General features: G+C 43.2%; 1 protein-coding gene across 1 annotated transcript in view; it reads left to right on the plus strand.

Moving 5' to 3' along the window:
• Nucleotides 1-20,741, plus strand: part of LOC309711379 (uncharacterized protein) — a 21,805-nt gene extending 1,064 nt beyond the window's left edge. Inside the window, exon 2 of the mRNA XM_082541663.1 lies at nt 19,470-20,741. Within this exon, the coding sequence (XP_082397789.1) occupies nt 19,470-20,358 (889 nt within the window). The 3' untranslated portion in view covers nt 20,359-20,741. The remainder of the gene's footprint in view (nt 1-19,469) is intronic.
• Nucleotides 20,742-20,836: the final 95 nt, after the last annotated feature.

Consider the following 20,836-nt stretch of genomic DNA (forward strand, 5'->3'; position numbering starts at 1 on the left):
GTGGCACCTCCCTCATCTCTGTGGTCCTGGTCCAGCGGACCAAACAGCACTACCCAAGACTCCCTGCTCAGGCACATGTCAGGCCTGGTTGATGATGTGTGTGCATGCTGGGACACTCAGGTTTATCCTGGACCGCAGTGGGCAGTGCATTTCCCACAATCATGTTGTGTTTTACGTTGCACTGCTTTTATTTTCACAATTTGGCACCTGCAATAGGTCAGCCCCCCCCCCGAAATTGTGTCATGTAGTTTGTGACAGACATGCACTCACAGTTGGGATGTTCCCACTGTCTTTATTTACATAAGTGAAATCATCTTGTGTGTGCAGAACAAAGGTTGGAACAACAACATAAATAAAGTTCAACTATGTACATTGAGTCGTATTTACGGAAATCTGATCATTGAAATAATCATGTTTGTACAAAACAAAGGTTGGGGTGCCAGCATAAATAAAGTGCAACTATGTACAGTGGCTGTCTGTGGACACGACTCAGTCCTTTTTCTGCTCCACTAGCTTTTCGAGGACACCTATCAGCCTGTCCATCCTCTCCGTTCCTCCATTTGGCGTTGCTGAGCCATGTCCTCTTTTATTAGGGCAATGAGCTCATCCTCCCCATCCCTCCTCCTTTTCGCCACCCGTGCCTCAGGCGGCTCCTCATCCTCCTGCCTCTCCTGGTGTGGGAGTGAGTTGCCCACTGCTGCACCGGTCCATCTTCTCCACGATTTCCCTGACAGACGAAATATGAGATCACATGTATACAGAGATGGGCACGCGTTACTGTAATCTGATTACTTTTTTTCAAGTAACAAGTAAGGGATTACTTTTGCAAAAACGGTAATTAGATTACCGTTACTTTGCCGTAAGAACGCTGCGTTACTGTGTTACTAAAACCGTGATTTTTTTGCGAGAATGTCTCATGACAGTGACGTAAGCGAGTGTGACGTTCGTGACAACAGCTGTGTGCAGATCAACAATGGATCATATATCGAGTGCGGGAGAGAGTACGAGCGTGCAGCGTTTAAAGTGTGGAAGTACTGACCTTACTTTGAGTTTGATTCCATAAAAAGTGACAAAAACATTAGTGTCCGTTGTGCGTGGGAAGAAAACTTCTTTTTACACCGAACCCCCCCCCCCTAAACAAGCTCCGAGTGCGCAACGATGTAATGGGAAATTCACAGAGAAACTCGCGGATTCTTCAACTGACCGCTGCGGCACACCTGCACCAGAGCACACCTCCGCCTACGCCACTCCTGCTATACAGGTGAAAATAGAGCAACAGGACCGCTAGTCTTTGACTTTATTTATTTTCTGCTGTGTTTTACTTGCATCTATTTGAAAGACTGAGTGTAAAAACAAACAAATATTTTATTTCATGTGCTGGAATGTGCAGAAAATAGGTTTAAATGTTAAACTAATTTCTTCAAGTCAGAGAATGGTGCATATAATTTAATTTTTGCTTGATGCATAAAGTTAAAAGATTCAAACTAATAAAACAAGTTTTAAAAGGAGACTTTTCCATTTGATTACATTTTGTATGATGGATTATGCTGAAAAAGTAGAATTGGGCTGACAGATCTATCGCTTTATCACCTATTCAGGTTGTAAATCGTGTTTTTAAAAAGTAACTAAGTAACTAAGTAATTAATTTTGAAAATAAGTAATCAGTAAAGTAACAGGATTACTTTTTTGGGGAAGTAATCAGTAATTAGTTACTGATTACTTTTTTCAAGTAACTTGACCAACACTGCATCTATATCAGGTCATTCCGTTTATGGCATCCACAGCAGGATGTACTGGCTTGGGACCACAGGACATACAGTTCACTGTCCCTTGTGCCTCAATACTTGTAAACCTCATACTGTTGCTGTACCTCCAACCCACTGCAGCTGAGTGTTTCGCACATAGACATAAAAAAAGTGAAGTTAAAACTGAGCTTTTTTTTTTTTTCAAAAATAAGTTTTGTTTTTCTTTTAATACAAAGAAGCAGCTTGTTGCTGCAACATTTTTAACTGTGCTGGATTATGGAGATATTCTGTATATAAATGCTTCTGCTTATTGTCACCAAATGGTTGATACTGTGTATAATGCTTCTCTGAGGTTCGTCACTGACCTTAAATTTCAGACCTACCACTGTGAGTTATAGGTCATATATCTATATAACTCATATATGAGTTATAGGTTATATATCCTCTCAGGTAGGATGGCCTGCTTTGGCCAGTCGGAGGAACTCTCATTTATATTGTTTTATATTTAAGGCAATACTCAGATTGCTGCCTTCCTATATATGTTCCCTGCTTGCAGTGAAATATGCTGGTTGTTGTTCTCTTCATCTGCAAGGTTGCTTGTTGCTTTCTGTTCCATTTGCACGACCTGAACTTGGCAAAAGAGCTTTTGTGCATTTAGCACCCTTTGCTTAGAACAAGCTGCAGAACGACTAGAAAATGACAGAATTCATTTCATTAAGTGCTTTTAAATCCAAACTAAGAAGGACAGTTGAGGTCATTTCCATAACATGCAACTGCTTCAATTAGATTATTTAATTTTTTTGTGTGTATTGCTGTTGCCTGTGTTTAATTGTGTAAATTTTTTTAACGGTGAGATACTTGTTGCTGCCTATCTTGGCCAGGTTGCCCTTGAAAAATAGGCTTTTCATCTCAATGGGATCTACCAGGTAAAATATAGCTTAAATAAATAAAAAAATATTCAGTACATGAAGGATGCAGATGAACCAGTTCTCTCTTCCAAGTTGTTACACAGTAATCATTTACCAGGACCTCTTGTTGTCATACTTTTAAAAAATAAATCCCTTTAACTTTAGCTTTTTAAAGAGTAGGATATCCAACAGGCTCCAATATCTGTCAAAGCCTAAAAAAGACAGCACGAGAAACAAAAAAACAAACAAAAAAAACCAACAACAACAACTAAAATGAGTCCTGAATTCCTAGCTAAAGGTCTAATAAGCTTGTGCCACGGTGAGGCATCCCTTTGTCCAAATTAACAAGAGTAACTATTCTTCCTGCAGTATTCTTGTGTTCAGCATCAAAGTCACATTTGTTGTTTTACAGGCAAAAAGCTGTAAATTCAGAGCTTATGTTCTATTTAAAAACTTGGGTAAATAATGTGTTGGCTGCTGTTACGTCCCCCCCACCATGGTGGAGGCAAAGGTAGGAAGGAGACAGCAACACTGGACAACCACAATCAATGAAGGAGGAAGACCACAGAACAGTTAAGAATCAAGCAGGATTTATTGGTTGCTTGCCTGGATAGTCAAACTTAACAAAAGAAAAGAGGTGGGGGAGGAGGACTGGGCGGTTGATCCAAATCAAAGAAATTAATAAAACAAAAAGAGGTCGATAGCTTCCAGGGCCTAACTGAAACAAAAAATGCAAAACAAAAGGCCTACCTTGCTATTTGCTATTTATCTAGGGATTGAGAGTAACGCAATTTCTATTCTCTGTATGTCCTGTACATGTGGCAGAATCGACAAATAAAGTTGACTTTGACTTTAGCTACTCGACAAAAGGTCAGTGAAAACATACAAGAGTGGCATCAACCGCATAACCTAGTGTGACTAACAGTTTAAAACCTGCAACCAGTGTATAGGGTACCCCAGCTTACCTGTCCAGCCTCCCACCACACACAATACAAAGAAGCCTGTTTGCAAATGTTTGTCATAAAGCAGAAGCCAGCAGCCACCAGCTTCTTCTTCTTCTTTGTGTTTAATGGTGGTTGGCAACCAACGTAAAGGAGTATTACCGCCTCCTACTGTTCCGGAGTATGGGTCAGACAGTGAGTTCACAAGCTGTATCAAAAAACAAACAAACAAAAAAAAAACCCCTACACTCTTTCATAAACACCTATAGCCTTAAGAAACCCCACCAGTTCCCTCACCTGTGCCCTACTACCCTCCAACACACTCTTCAGATTAAATTCCCCAATTCCCCGCTCCTTCAATCTATTCTGCAGAACTGACCTCTCCACATCATAACCCTTGCACCGCAGTATTACATGCTCTACTGTCTCCACCTCCTCCACTCCACAAAGCCCCGTCTCATGTTCTACTATCATCTGTAGTGTTTTACTTAATGCACAATGTCCCAGTCTAAGCCTGGTAATGACCACCTCATCTCTCCTATTACCCCTATACAACCTACTCACTGCCACTTCCTTCTTAAGATGATACAATTGCCTGCCCGTACTCCCTGAATCCCACCGCTTCTGCCACTCCTGAACAACCTGCCTCCAAACAACACCTTTTGCTTCAGATCCACTGCTTGTAATTTCCATCTCAGTCCTATTTTTAGTCAACGCTCTTTTCGCCAACCTATCCACCTTTTCATTTCCACTGATCCCTACATGAACTGGCATCCAAAGAAAGTGAATATTGCCACCACAACACCTTATTCTGCTGACAGTCTCCAGAATAGCATACAGCATGCCCTGCTTTGTCTTCGAACAAAACGATTGTAGACTTGAAAGAACAGCTGCCGAGTCAGAACATACTACCACCTGCCTGATTTTCGAACACTCTACCCATTTCAATGGTACCAAAATTGCTACCATTTCAACCGTGTATACAGCCAGTCCATCCGAAGTGCGTCTGTGTATTCCAATATTTTTTGACGGAACTGCTATTCCAAACCCTGTACTTCCAGTAACTGGACTTTTAGCACCATCCGTGAACACATGAATACACTCAAGGTATGCAGTCAAGCTGTGAAAATGAAATGCTGAAACAAGATCGACTCCTCCTTACAATGTTCTCTTCAGATCCAGCAAGTACCAGTCCACAGGAGGGGTCTTCAATAACCATGGGGGAACCACAGAGAACATTACTGCAGGACATATTTTAAGGTCATACACCTGACACTCCTTAGCCCACTGATTCCCCACCTTTCCAAAATGAGCCTTCTGACTTCTTCCATACTCCCAGCAGTCCAAAAGTACCTCCTTTGTGGGATGTGCGTCACCATGACCACCAAGATGAACCCAGTAATTCACCGACACTTGCTTCCTCCTAAGATCTAGGGGCATTTCTCCCAACTCCACCTGTAGGGCTCCGACTGGAGATGTCTTAAAAGCTCCACAGCACACTCTAAGGGCTTCCAATTGCAGAACATCCAAACGTCTCAACACAGAAGGAGCTGCTGAACCATATGCCACACACCCATAATCAAAGACCGACCTAATTAATGCCTGGTAAAGTCTTTTCAAAGCAGAAGAGCTCGCTCCCCAACCCCTTCCAGCTACACACTTCATAACATTAATAACTTTTTTGCATTTGGTTTCAATCCGATCAATATGCTCCCGCCATGTCAGTCTCGAATCAAACACAACACCTAAGTACTTAAAAGAGCTAACTTTCCCAATTACTTTGTCATACAGTGTCAATGTCAAAGTCTCACTCACTTTTCTTTTGGTAAAGAACATCATTTTTGTTTTTTCCACCGAAAACCTGAATCCCCAGTCAAATCCCCACTCAACCACCATATTCACAGCCTCCTGAACCTTGCCCACTAGGTGCTCAATATTTCTTCCTTTTTTCCATAACACACCATCATCAGCGAACAAAGACCTCCCAGTTCCCTCAGGAACATCAGAAAAAACATCATTGATCATTATAACAAAAAGCAGGGGACTAATCGCACTGCCCTGTGGCGTTCCATTCTCAACCATGTACTGACTAGAAATTGTAGACCCAATTCGCACTTGGATCTTTCTACCAGATAAAAAGTCTTGGACTCAATTGAATGCCCTGCCACCAATACCCAACTTATGCAACTTGATTAAAAGCCCATCCCTCTACAACATATCATATGCCTTTTCTATGTCAAAAAACACTGCCAAAACAGACTCTTTATTGGCCTGCGCTTTCCTAACAACATTCTCAAGTCTAACAATAGCATCAGTTGTGTTCCGAGCTGTCCTGAAACCACTTTGGTAATTGGCTAAAGCCCCTTTTCTTTCCAGCTCAAAAGACAGCCTTGCCATTACCATACGTTCCATTAACTTGCACACATTTGATGTAAGAGCAATTGGTCTGTAGCTATCTGGTTTAGATGGATCCTTCCCGGGTTTTCTTATTGGCACAATAACAGCCTCCTTCCAAGTACTTGGGAGCTCACCCTTAATCCAAACTGTGTTAACCAAACACAGCAGTTTATTAAGGGCTTTCGTACCAAGGTTCTTCAACATTAAATAACAAATTTGATCCTTTCCCGGGGCTGTGGGCTTTGTTTTTTGAAGTGCTCTCACCATTTCCTCCCGAGAAAACACCACATCCAAACTACTACCTATGTGCGCCTTTTTTACTAGAGCCTCCGAATACTGTGTTTTAGTTTGGCACATTCTGCCTTTTCCCAACACTGATATGTTATCAGAGCTATGAATCTTAGCAAAAGTTTTCACCATAACCTCGACTTTTTCCTGAGCCGTTACAAAGTTCTGTTGGCCTGAAGATAGAACTGGGTAATCCCATTCCTGCCGGTCACCTCCCATTCTTCTGACCATGCCCCAGACCTCCCCCACTGGAGTGGTTCTACCTATTTTAGAACAGAACAACCTCCAACTGCTCCGCTTTGCTTGTCTCACTGTTCTCCTGACCACTGCCACTGCTTTTCTGTATGCAATCAGAGTTTGTACATTAAGGGTTCTTTGGAGAAATTTAAACGCCTTGTTTATTTCCTTTACAGCAATTCGACACCCCTCTGTCCACCACGGCACCAAAGTCCTACTTACATTGCCTTTACTGGTCGGGATTGAGGCCTTGGCGGCTACCACAAGTACTTCAACAAACTGATTACTCATTTGATCAACGCTACCAGACTCATCAACCTTGTCAATCGTTTCCTCACATAACTTTTGGAATTTCGTCCAGTCAGCCCTATGAAAACTCCACTGCCCATGCACCTCTCTTAGAGATATCCGTATCTTCCCTCCAACATCACAGAAAACAGGATAATGGTCACTGCCTATAGTAGTGTCCGTTCTGATGGTCCACTGACTCACGCCTGCAAGGACAGTTGAGACTAGAGTTAAATCCAAAACTGACTCTGTTCCATTAACAACATTACATCTGGTCCCCCTACCATCATTCAGGCACACCAAATTGCAAGCATCCATCAATTCCTCAATTACCTTACCATTTTTATCTGTGTGTGTGCCTCCCCACACTCTGCTATAGGCATTAAAATCCCCACACCAAATAACTCTACGACAGTCACTGCCTTCAATTGAACGAAGACGCGGCAGCTCCAGTCTGGCGCAAGGATTGTAGAAATTCACAATAAAATTAGGTTCATCCCTGTCCCAAACCTCAATAGCAATATACTCCAAATCATCGCCTTTACCCAGGAGTCTATATGGAATGTCTTGTTTGACAAACGTTGCACACCCTCCCCCTCCACCACGGTCCCTGTCATTTCTTATTATTTTGTACCCATACAACACAAAATCCAAAGAAGACTTAAGCCAAGATTCCTGTACACAAATGACATCCGGTTTGACACCAAGTAGTTTGACGAAATGCTTCAACTCTTGGTCATTTACCAACAGACTCCTTGCATTCCATTGAAGAATAAGTATCATGAGTACACAAAAGAGCATCACGTTTCCTGACTTGACTGAAAATTGAGGTTGTCCCTCACTTCTTCCCATGTCAGTCCTACTAACCCCAAGTGGTCGCCGCCTTAACAATAAGCTGAATTTTCTCCTGCTTAGATCTCACATCAGTTGTGGTGTTTATCACTCCTGCAATTAACGTAACCAACGCCATCTTATCAATAACCACACTATTCGTGTTGATCCTAGTAACTCCTTGATCCCGAGATGCACCCCGTCCTGGGTTGACGTTGACCTGTTCACTCACTCTCATCACCCTCACTGCTTCAGCATAGGAGATCTTCTTCTCCACCCTCACTTTTTGAATATGAGTTTCATGTTTCATTCTCTCACATCCAGCATACGCAAGACTGTGACTCCCACCACAACTACAACACTTTGGTTGAACTCCATCTCCACATTTCCCATATTCGTGATCTCCACCACACCGAGCACATCTCCTCTTTTCCTTACAGTTTTACGCTAGGTGTCCAAACCTTTGACAGTTAAAGCACCTCAGAGGTCTTGGAACATAGGCTCGCACTGGATAACTAATGAAACCCAAAAACACTTTCCTTGGCAGGTTACCTTCCTCAAAGTGTATCAGGATACTTTCACTATCCACCTTAAGGCTGTCTTTTGTTGCTTTCAGTCTGACCACAGAAATCACATTCCCTCCTTTGATTTTGCTTTTCAGGTCATCCATTTTCACACCAATGGGCACCCCAGAAATTACCCCCTTGCAACCACCTCCCGTCTGCGCACCCACTTGCCCAGCATTTTCTACTTTAAACTTCCCCAATTGTTTTAAGGTTAAAGCCTTGTTGAGCTGCTCTTCATTTCCACATTGCACAAGAAGATTTCCATCTGAGAGTACCTTAGAAGAAACTATATCTCCCACTTTACTGTTAAGTTCAGCTGTCAACACGAACGGACTCAGTTTTTTAACATGTACTTGTGTTTTGTCATTGAATCGCAGAACAACAAACATACTTGTCCTTTCTCTAGCTTCTAAAGAACCATCCCTACCACAACCGCTCCCACCTCTTTTACGCTTTTCCCCCCTCTGCTCACCTGGCACTTGCTCCAGAGGCATTTCCTCCTCTTCATCAAAATCAACAAAGTAGCAGCCACCAGCTGTCCAGGGAGCTGCTCATTTGTAGCGATCCTCGGAGAGTGATTGGCCAACTGTGCCCAGACCAGCCAATAGACACATGCCAATCAACTTTGAACTGGCCAATAGGTGGAGGCTTGACACCTGAAAGATAAAAAGTACACCAAAAGCAAAGCCACATCTCTTGGCACGTAACACCCCCACCCTTTAAGAACCAAATCCAGGGTTTGGTGACATCTCTAAATGACACGGGAGAGTGCGTCTGCTATAATGTTTTCTGAACCTTTTTTGTGATGGATATTGAGGGGATAATTCTGAATAATCAGTGACCAACGCATAAGCTGCTGGTTGTGATTATACATTCTGGAGAGGAAAACTAAAGGGTTGTGATCTGTGAATACTTGAACTGAACTCTGACCTGACCTTATATAAACTTCAAAATGTTGCAAGGCCCACAACAAAGCAAGTATCTCCTTTTCAATGGTAGAATACCTGAGCTGATGTTTATCAAACTTCCGAGAGAAGAAACTCACAGGATGGTCAATGCCCTGGGTATCCTCCTGGAGAAGCACCGCTCGTTTCATCGGATTTGAGGTGTTACCTCCTTTGACAGTATCACAGTATCAGCTTAAAGCACTTGTTGCAGGCTGCTGAGTTTGCATCTTTTGCTGTGAAGTACAGCCAGACTTTTGACTGCTTTGCCTTGGGCATTTTTAATCTGTAGCTTTGCTCTAAAAGAACGTACGTACCTCGCCTACTATCCTCGGAAACGTAAAATGATTGGCTAGAATCCAAAGTGTATCACAGCTCAGGAAAAAAAAGCACCGAAATAAAGCACCGAAATGTGCACTGCTTTTCGGTCTGGTTACTACCGTTTATGTCAGAACTGGTGCCATCATGGCACCGGATACCGGTACCCATCCCTAGTTATGATATCATTGCTCTGTTCAGCAGGAAGGTGGCACAGGTATAGAGATTGACAGACCACGTGACTTTCGCGCATTGCATGCCGGGAACTCGTGGCAAAACAATCCAAGTACCTGCATCAATTGCAAGCATTTGCAGCACCGCAAAACGTTCATTCTTCGGTTCCAATAAATTCTTGCTTTTTCTTTGCCCCCCAAAAAGGTATGTACAAAACGAAGGAGAACAATGCTGGTCCGTACAAGGACAGACTTGATGAAAAGTCAAAGAAAAGATACGAGGAAAATCAAACCAGTGAAAGGGTTAGACCCTTATGAGCACACAGAGGGACAAAATACGTTAGCGTGCTGCCCAACAAAAACTCCCACACAATCAACAATCACTTTTTTAAATGGCTCCTCTACTACTGGGATATGACAGAGAGGTTTTGGTGGGATTATTTGGTTTGGCTTGCCAGGCATTTGGCATACATGGCAAGTACGACAGTATTGAACAACATCAGATTTCAGTCCTGGCCAGAAGAAATGTTTCAGAATTCTGCTGTATGTTTTGTTAACCCCCAAATGTCCTGACTATGGATGGTCATGTGCTAAGGACTAGGGGTGGGCGATAGAAACGATATACGATAGAAACGATATAAATTTGGCCAACGGTAGAGATTTTGACTATACCGCTCTATCGCGATAGCGCATGTTGATGATGTCATCAAGCTGCGCCTGTTTTGATCGAAAGCATTGCAGCAGCTACAACCATTATCATCTGCAAATTATGCTGACAGTCATAGCAAAGAGATGAAGCACTTTTGAAATATGGGGAAAGCCAAAAACTGCGCTTCCTCCACTTCCGTAACATTGATTCATTAATGTTGAATTCTTTCGCAGCTGCTCTATTCCCATGTTGTTGCAGTATATTAATAACTAACCTCGTATTGTGGATGAATAATCTCAGTTGTTCTCCTGACTGAAGTTTGCCCCGTGTATAGCATCCTGCTATGCGATTGCATTTGTCCCTGACCACCAGAATCCCTCACGTTAACGTTTATTGAGTGGAAAAAAAGTTGGCGTTCATCCTCCAGCTTCACTGTGCTAATGTTATGCTAACATAGCTGTGTCGCTAGCAATCACGTAGCACAACATTATATACCAGCTAGTCCAACTTCAGTAACCCTGCAAACGCCACTGCTGTTTAGTTTTCTGTCTTCATTTATGTTGGAAGTGGTAGCAGAGCTGTACGTTTTAATTCGTTTCAAAAATCTCTCAGCCAGAACATGGTATGTCATGTTTAGGTGGAAACTAGCGAGCTAACTTCCTGTTAACTTGTAACTCCGTTAAATTTAATAACTTCTGTTTTCATGGATGCCTGGATGTTAAACTTAATTGTTACACCTGGTAAAGCCGCAACGCTGATGATTTTATTAAAGATTAAAGAATTTAGACCGTTTTTAACAGTGTTCATTTGACTTTGGGACCTGAAGCGGACGTAGTTTTTGACCCAGATTACTCGGAAGCTCCTGACTATGGCAGCCGTAATGCTCTGACAATCCATCAAGCAGTGCAGCTTACCAAAGTTGTACTAAAACATTTTTTAACAGATTTCTGCACGCCCAAATCGGTTCGAGGTCAGTAACCACAACCAGAATTCATACATAAGGCACACTCTCGATTTTTGAGAAAATTAAAGGATTTTAAGCAAAAAAATTTTTTTTTTCAAAATTCAAATTTTATTTGTCACGTACACAGTCATACACAGTACGATATGTAGTGAAATGCTTGGACAACTGCTCGTGACCTAAAGAAAACAAAAAAGGAAAAGGCTATGAATAAGATAGGAAATAAATATGAAAAATTAAAAAGGGTAAATTTAACTAGGAAGGAATAAAATATAAATTAAGGTTAAAAATGAAATAACTGCACAACACAAATTAGAATGAAGGGTAAATTTAACTTGGAGAATAAGATAAAATATATAAATTAAAGTTGAAAATAAAATAACTGTACAACAAAATACACAATATAGAACTATATAAGAATGTATGAAGAAATATAAATAAATATATACACAATAACAGCAGCATATACACAATAACAGCAGCGTGATTTAAGTAATGAAGTGAAAACAATGTCCAGAATGTCCAGTGTGTGTAAGAACTGTATGTGTGGGTCAGTACTGTGTGGTGGTGTGATTGAGAGACCGTATCGCCTGCGGGAAGAAGCTCCTCCTCAGTCTCTCTGTGTTGGTCTTCAGGGAGCGGAATCGCTTTCCTGACCTCAACAGAGAGAACAGTCTGTTGTTGGGATGGCTGAGGTCCTTCACGATCTTCCTGGCCTTGGTCCAGCACCGCCTGCTGTAGATTGAGTGCAGGTCAGGGAGCTCGGAGCGGATGGTGCGCTCAGCTGACCGCACAACCCTCTGTAGAGCTCGTCTGTCCTGCATGGTGCTGTTCCCGAACCAGGTTAAGATGTTTCCCGTCAGGATGCTCTCTATGGTGCACGAGTAAAAGTTCCTGAGCACCTTGGAGGGCAGTTGGAAGTCTCTCAAGCGTCTGAGGTGGTAGAGACGCTGACGGGCCTTTTTCACCACGGTGTTGATGTGACAGGACCATGACAGGTCCTGCGTGATGTGAACTCCGAGGTATTTGAAGCTGTCCACTCTCTCCACTGGGCACTCGTTGATGACAGGGGTCTGGTAGTTCCTCTCCTGCTTTGTGCTGAAGTCCACTATCAGCTCCTTTGTCTTACTGACGTTTAGAAGGAGGTTGTTCCTCTGGCACCAGTTCTCCAGATTCCTAATCTCCTTCAGGTAGGCCGTCTCGTTGTTATCAGAGATCAGGCCCACCACGACGGTGTCGTCAGCAAACTTGATGATGGTGGTGGAGCTGGTAGTGGCCACACAGTCATATGTGTACAAAGAGTACAGCAGGGGGCTCAGAACACACCCCTGGGGGGCTCCAGTGCTGAGAGTGGTGGAGGCTGAGACATGTCCGCCCATCCTTACTGCCTGTGGTCTGCCAGTTAGGAAGTTGGAGATCCACAGACATATAGATGAGCTGAGTCCCAGATGCTCCAGCTTGGTGGTGAGTGTGGAGGGAATTATGGTGTTAAATGCAGAGCTGTAGTCTATGAAGAGCATTTTAACATAATTCCCCCTTCTAGTGTCCAAGTGAGTGAGTGATGTGTGGAGGAGATGAGAGATGGCATCGTCTGTGGAACGATTTGGACGGTAAGCAAACTGTAGTGGGTCCAGTGTGTCTGGTAGTGAAGAAATGATGAAGTCTCTGACCAGGCGTTCAAAGCACTTCATCACTACTGAGGTGAGGGCTACAGGGCGATAGTCATTGAGAGAAGCAGGGTGGGGTTTCTTCGGGACAGGAACAATGATGGACTCTTTGAAGCATGTGGGGATCACCGACTGAGATAGAGAGATGTTGAATATCTCAGTGAACACAGGAGCTAGCTGGTATGCGCAGTCTCTTAGGATACGACCTGGGATGCCATCTGGTCCTGCTGCTTTCCTGGTGTTCACTCTCTTGAAGGCTCTCCTTACTTCATGCTCGGAGATGACGAGCACGTTTCCGGTGCTGGCAGTATCTTCCTGTCTGCAGCCGTTAGCGCCGCTAACACTAGCATTGTTGGAGTCCTTAGCTGCAGCCTCGAAGCGAGCATAGAAAGTGTTCAGCTCGTCTGCCAGAGTCACGGCCGCGTTCGTCATACCGGTTGTTGGTGCTTTATAGTCCGTTATTGTCCTTAGTCCCCGCCACAGGCTCCTAGAGTCACTCTGTTGGAGTTGTGACTCTAGTTTCCTCCCGTAGCGCTGCTTCGCCTCTTTCACCGCCCTCCGCACGTTATATGACGCGGCTTTGTACGGGTCCATGTCCCCCGTCATGAGTCCCGTGTTGTAGGCAGCGGTGCGGGATCTCAGAGCGTCGCGGATGGTTTTATCCACCCACGGCTTCTGGTTGGGAAACGTTGTGATAGTCTTTGTCTCCACGGTATCATCTGCTAGTTTCCCGATGAATCCCACAACCGCTTCCGTAAACACGTTGACATCATTATCGGAGCTGTTTCTGAACATGCCCCAGTCTGCATCATCGAGTGCGTCCTGTAACGCGGCCACCGATTGATCCGTCCAGCGCGCGACCTTCCTCTGAACCGGAACTTCCTGTTTCAGCCTTTGTTTGTATTTTGGGATGAGGAAGATGGCGGCGTGATCAGATTTGCCAAAAGGAGGGCGGGATTGTGCCTTGTAGCCGTCCTTGACCATAGTGTAGCAGTGGTCCAGTGTCCTTTCACCTCTGGTGGGGCACGAGATGTGTTGATAAAAGTTCGGCGCTGCGCGTTTGAGGTTGGCGCTATTAAAGTCCCCCGTCACAATAAGCGCAGCGTCCCGGTGTTGTGTCTGGTGCTGTGTGAGTGCCTCATGCAGCTCGCATAAGGCGGTGACCGTGTCCGCTTGTGGTGGAATATAAACGGCACTTATAATGACCGATGTAAATTCCCGGGGTAGATAAAAAGGACGACACATGATGGACAGTAGTTCCAGATTTGGTGTGCAGGAGCGTGTGAGAGGAACAACGTTTGCACTGTTGCACCAGTTGTTGTTCACCATTAAACACACGCCGCCTCCCCTTGACTTCCCCGAGTCCCGTGTCCTGTCCATGCGGTGAACCGAGAAGAACTCGGCCGGCTGGATGGCGTGGTCCGGCACCGCTGGGTTCAGCCATGTCTCGGTGAAGCAGAGGAGATTGCAGTCCCGAATGTCTCTCTGGAACTTTACCCTGGCCCTGAGGTTGTCAAGCTTGTTCTCCAGTGACTGGACGTTGGCGAGCAGGATGCTAGGCAGAGGTGTGCGGTGTGCACGAGCTCTCAGCCTGTTCCTGACGCCGGCTTGCTTCCCTCTAGGCCGCCGCCGCTTCCCTTTGTTCTCCCTCAAGATCTCACTCGGCCAGCTCGGATCCGGAGTTAAAAACTTCGAATTGTGAGTACATTGTAAACCAATAGAAACAAGAGTGTCACTGTCATACCTAATGTACCCAATGGTGGTGATTTTGCCGATTTAGAAACGTTGAAAACTAACTTAAAAAACAAAGACAAAGAAAAAGTGGTCGGAGCAGTCGTGACGGCAGCCGACCTCACCGGCGCCATCTTGGTATCGTGCCTTATAGCGTGCCTTATAGTGTTGAAAATACGTTATACAGAAGAAAAGAATACATCGCGATATATATCGTTACCGCACATGCTTCAAATTATATCGCGATATGAATTTTAGGCCATATCGCCCAGCCCTACTAAGGACAATACCTGGGTACGATAGGCAGTGGGTACAACTACCTGATAAACTGCAGACCAGTCTGCGTCTTCTGAGACCTCACTCGTCCATCTGCGCATCAGTAGACCTTCATCTGAGAAGTATGCCAACTTTTTCTTCTTGGCATCCTGTTGACTGAGGGTAGGAGAATGACACTTGGACAGGGTTACATGATTTTTCTGTGCAGTAATGAACTCCTCTCGGGAGACTGGCAAATTCAGGATTGGTTGTGTTTTGTCAGCAGGTGGAACTTTGGCCTGAACCTTAGATCCAGAGGTAAATGTGATCACGCCACCAAAGGGATCTGACCTCATAAAAGAATCGGACAAGTCAGGGCCATACTTTTTTGTCTGGGCCCTCATAACTACACAAGCTGGAAAAATGGCAGGCTGGTCTTGGGCTGAGTCAGAGTCCAGACTCAGCTCGGGTCTGTCTAACACTTCAGGAACGGGTATGACCTTGCCTCCAGCAAGGTCACTACCTAGGATGAAGTCAATACCTGGTATAGGCAATGCAGAACGAATAGCCACTTTAAAAATCCCACTGACTAATGAAGACTGAATGTGAATAGTGTGCAAAGGGGCAGATACAAATCCGAGTTCTACTCCCTGGACAATGACACTAGACTGGCAAAATGACTCCTCTGAAAACGGTAAGACGTTTTCCCTAATGATGGACTGAGAGTATGAGGTACTGGCTGTTGATCTTTTGGATTCCCAGTCAGTGAAACCACTCCCTCTAGAATGAATGGTTTTTAACAGGGATCAGGGTGGTTATTGTTCGGTTGAAATGCCCTCCCATGCTCTGTAGCTTTAATCAGTCCCACCCCTTTTGGTTGTGAGGATAGTTGCTGTTTACGCTTTAATGCCTGACAATCTGCAATGAGATGACCCTTTTTATGGCAATAAAAGCATTCACGCTCACCATGGGGAGGTGAAGGTTGCCTCACTGGCCTCGCAACAGAGCGACTCGACTCAAGCCGTTCTGAGCGCAAGGCTGTGGGCCTTTCTGGATGGGAAATAAGGGTAAAAACATTCTTATGTGTTAACACAAACTCATTGGCCAACACAGCTGCTTTGGACATTGACGTCACCTTCTGTTCATTTAAGAACATTATGAGTCTCTCAGGTAATGAATTTTTAAAATTCTCCAGTAGTATTAACTCACGCAGAGACTCATAATCATCCCCAACTCCGTTAGTAGCACACCACTTATCAAGAAGCTGGATTAGCAGAGGCTCCAGGAGAAGCTAAGGAGTCCTGAGAAGGTACCTCAGTTGTAGCAGGGCTAATTAAGATACCCAACTCGATTAACCCCTCCAACAAAGCCTGCTTAATATCCTTCTTCACTCCATATTTTGGTACGGAAAGTTTATACTGGGCAGCAATACTTAACAAGTCGTCTTTGCGACACAAGTCAATTTTTTCAACGCTAGGTTGATTAACAAAATCAAGCAGGTCAAAACTCATCTTCAACCGCAACCATGAAACGTGGCCACCTTAAAACCACGACCCACTTTCATTAATTTAGGTTGTCTTCAGCATTTAAGGGGTGAATGAATGTAGCTGTTTGTAAGTTGATCAAAAAATTTGGCATCCTTATGTTAGAGAATGTGTTCTATTTAAAACCTAGGGGAATGTTCAACTTCAAGTTCTTTGTTCAAGCCTTCCAGTGTGTCTATTTACAAGAAGCATGTAGCTTTTCAGTCCAGCAATTACAACTACCCTTTCATTCAACACCAGAGCTTGACAAGCTATACTTTTCACGTTCTACCTGTCAACGAGATTTGTTTATCTTGGAAAAAAACAAACATTGCATGACTTTTATGAGGTGGCCCCACATGAAGTACAAAATGACTTTTTTTTTACAGCAGTCAAAGGGAAAATAATTGCACAAACTGCCACAGACTGAAAATTCACTACATACCATATTTGAAGTCCTTAATCTGTTAACCCAGATAATTTTATGTAATTTTGTTTTTTGACAATGTCAAGGTGATGCCTCACATTTTTAAAATCCTTTCAGTTTTCATTTCTGAAGCTTTAATATGAAGTGTGCTTTTCACAAAAACAAAGGCTACTTCATAAGAGTCCTGCATCCATATCCAAATGTTTAAAAAGTACCTTTCAAAGTGAGCATGCAAGGATATTGTTAGGAATTGAAATAAGCACGTTGGTGCCATGCAAACTACTGAGTACTGTTTTAAGTTACTACAATAAAATTTCAGCAAAATGGACTAAGCTGCTGCATATTTTTTCACTTTGATTGAAGGGGTGAATGAATGTAGCCTTTTGTAGGTTGATCAAAAATTTGGCATCCTTTTGTTAGAGAATGTGTTCTATTTAAAACCTAGGGGAATGTTCAACTTCAAGTTCTTTGTTCAAGCCTTCCAGTGTGACTATTTACAAGAAGCATGTAGCTTTTCAGTCCAACAACAAGATCTATCCCTTCATTCAACACTAAATCTTGACAAGCTATACTTTTCATGTTCTACCTGTCAACGAGATTTGTTGACCTTGGAAAAAAACAAACATTGCGTGACTTTTATGAGGTGGCCCCACATGAAAAACAGAAAGGACATTTTTTTTAAAGCAGTCAACGGGAAAATGATTGCAAGATCTGCCACAGACTCAACAAAAGAACCTGAAAGTACACTCCATACCATGCTTGAATCTGATCAGATCATTTTCTGTTGTTTTTTCTTAAGGTGACTCTCCCATCTTTAAAATTCTTTCAGTTTTCATTTGTGATATGAGGTGCATGACTTTCACAGAAATAAAGAGTGCTTCATAAGGATCTTGCATCCATATCCAAATGTTTAAAAAGTACCTTTCAAAAGTTATACCTGCTTTTGCCTACTTTGTGTTTGTGTATTGCTTTTTTTCTCGGATGGAATACACTACCACTGAACTTGGTGAAGCTGTGGCCCTTTCAAAATGACAAGTAATAATTTTGGTAGCTGTCCTTCATTGTTTGGCAAATGGCCCTTAAGTAAATGACAGTGAAATATATTTTGGTTTGGTTACTGGACTTTCAAGTAAGAGCCTTTCAGCCAGGAAAATCTCTGCAGAAGCTTCCTATATTTCCACAAAAATGTCAAACTCAAAATGATGTCTTCCAAATATTTTATTTAAATTTTTATATGATTATTCATATGCAAAAATGTGATAAAAAAAAGTACAGCATTGCAAAGTCTTTTCCCAAAAAATATCTGCACCTGGCTCCAATTCAAGTTAATCAGCAGGGTGGCTGACACATTATCCAGTGCATATCAGTATAGATTTTCAGCTTGACATTTTTTTTCCATTAAGAACAGGTGCGTTTTAAAAGTGTTTGTAGCAAATTCAAATTCACTTCAATTCAAAAAAAATAATGAAAAACCAACCGATGTGCACTTCATAAAACAAAAAAAGTTAAAGTTGATCAAAAATAAAATAAAAATATTAGTGGTTAAAAAAATAGTGAAAGGACAGAAAATATGTTTTAAGAAGAAATTTCAAAGTTGTTATAGAGTTGAGGGGCCAAACATTCAGTCTCTGATAGTTGCTAGATGAGGCTTTGGGACCACTAACAAGGCCATACCAGAAGATCTCAGGCTCCTGCAAGGCTCATATGGAGTCAGCACAGGAGAAAAAGAGGCTGACTCCTGGAGGCAGGAGGCTGACCTTCTAGTGCTTTAAAATCCAGCAGTACAATTTTGAAATCAATTCTAAAACCTTCAAGTTTGCAGTGAAGAGGTGTAAGGACTGATAAAATGTGGCTGTTCCTTTTGCTAAGTGTTAAGCACCTGGCAGCATTTTGAATTAACTGTAGTCAGTATATGTTATGATAACTGATGCACAGTCCATTATAGCAATCAAGTCTGGAAGAAATAACAGCATGGATGACTAAATGTTGATATCTGTCCAATCTGAATTAAACTAAATTGGGAGACTCTTTGCAGACATTTTTTTCAACATTCAGACTAAAATAAAAATTAATAGTGTTCCTAGTATTGGGGGTGGAAGGTGTATTTATGATTATTTTCGTTTTAGAGTCAGAGAAAGGTTTTGGCCATCCAAATTCTTCACTCTTCAGACAAGACAACACTTACGTGTGAGACATCAGTAGTGCCAAGTTTTAATGAAACGGAAAGTTGTGTACCATCTGCATACAAGGTAAAATCCTTGCCATGTTTCTGAAGGATTTGAAGTTAGACTAAATGGGCAGACTTACACTGCTAGAGAATCTATAGGTAAACAATAACTGGTCAAGATTTTATACTGTGTATGATTTCGTGAGTGTGAGAGAGACAGTCAAATCCATCCTCCAAAAAATGTGAAATACCCTGCTCAGCTCATCATCAGTCAGTCATTTATCTTTTATTTGTATAGCATCTTGCATGCAGTACAGTTTAACGTTCTTTACAGATGAGTTACAAGCCAATAATAGAACTGAATACAAACCAGCATTATGTCTGTGAAGGTTCTCAGTCATCCAGGTCATCGTAGTCAAAGGAGTCATTTACATATCACCGCCTTTACCCAAGGGATGCCATACCCTGCATCTATGGACTTCCTAAGATCCACAAGGAAGCTGTCCCACTCAGACCCATAGTCAGTAGCATAAACTCAGCCACTTACAACATTGCTAAACACCTTGCTACCATCCTTGCGCCTCTCGTGGGGAACACCCCACACCACATCAAGAACTCCACCGACTTCACCGACAAGGTCCAGAAACTTACCCTGGATCCAGATGAAACCATGGTGTCCTTTGATGTAGTCTCTCTCTTCACTTGCATACCCACCACGGAGGCCGTGGAGACTGTCAGAAAACGACTACAAGAAGACAGCTCCTTGGAGGACAGGACCAACTTCACACCCGATCAGATTTGCACACTGTTAGACCTCTGCCTCACCACTACATATTTCAAGTACAACGAAGGCTTTTACAGACAAAAACATGGCTGTGCCATGGGCTCCCCCGTGTCACCTATTGTAGCCAACCTTTACATGGAGGAAGTGGAAAGGAAGGCTCTTGGCTCTTTCAAAGGAAGAGTACCCAGCCACTGGTACAGATATGTAGACGACACCTGGGTCAAAATCAAGACACAAGAAGTGGAATCCTTCACTGCGCACATTAACTCTGTGGATAAAAACATCAAGTTCACCAGGGAAGACACAAAGGACAACTGTTTGCCTTTCCTGGACTGCGCTGTGGACATTGAAGAGAACGGCAAACTCAACATCGAAGTTTACCGGAAGCCCACACACACGGACCAGTACCTCCTCTTTGACTCCCATCACCCTCTGGAACACAAACTTGGAGTAATTAGGACCCTACACCACCGGGCTGAACATGTTCCCTCTAAGCCTGAAGGAAAAAAGAAGGAACACACATGTAAAGGAAGCACTCAAAACGTGCGGCTATCCTAAATGGGCGTTCTTAAAGTCAGCAAAGAGGCACAGAAAAGAAGACCAGACACCAGCGAGGGAGGATAAGAAGGACAGACGCAACAACATTGTCATCCCCTATGTAGCCGGTGTATCAGAGAAACTCAGGAGAGTTTTCTCCAAGCATGACATCCCAGTGTATTTCAGACCCAGCAACACGCTCAGACAGAAACTGGTTCACCCGAAAGACAAAATGCCAAAACACAGACTTAACAATGTGGTGTATGCTGTACAGTGCAGCGAGGAATGCCCAGACCTCTACATTGGAGAGACCAAACAGCCACTTCACAAGCGCATGGCACAACACAGAAGAGCCACCTCCACAGGACAAGACTCAGCAGTCCATCTGCATCTTAAGGATAAAGGACACTCTTTCGAGGATGCCAATGTTCACATTTTGGACAGAGAGGACAGATGGTTTGAAAGAGGAGTGAAAGAAGCCATCTATGTCCACTGTGAG

Source organism: Aulonocara stuartgranti (genome assembly GCF_965226115.1).
Source record: "Aulonocara stuartgranti genome assembly, chromosome: 7".
Classification (NCBI taxonomy): Eukaryota; Metazoa; Chordata; class Actinopteri; order Cichliformes; family Cichlidae; genus Aulonocara; species Aulonocara stuartgranti.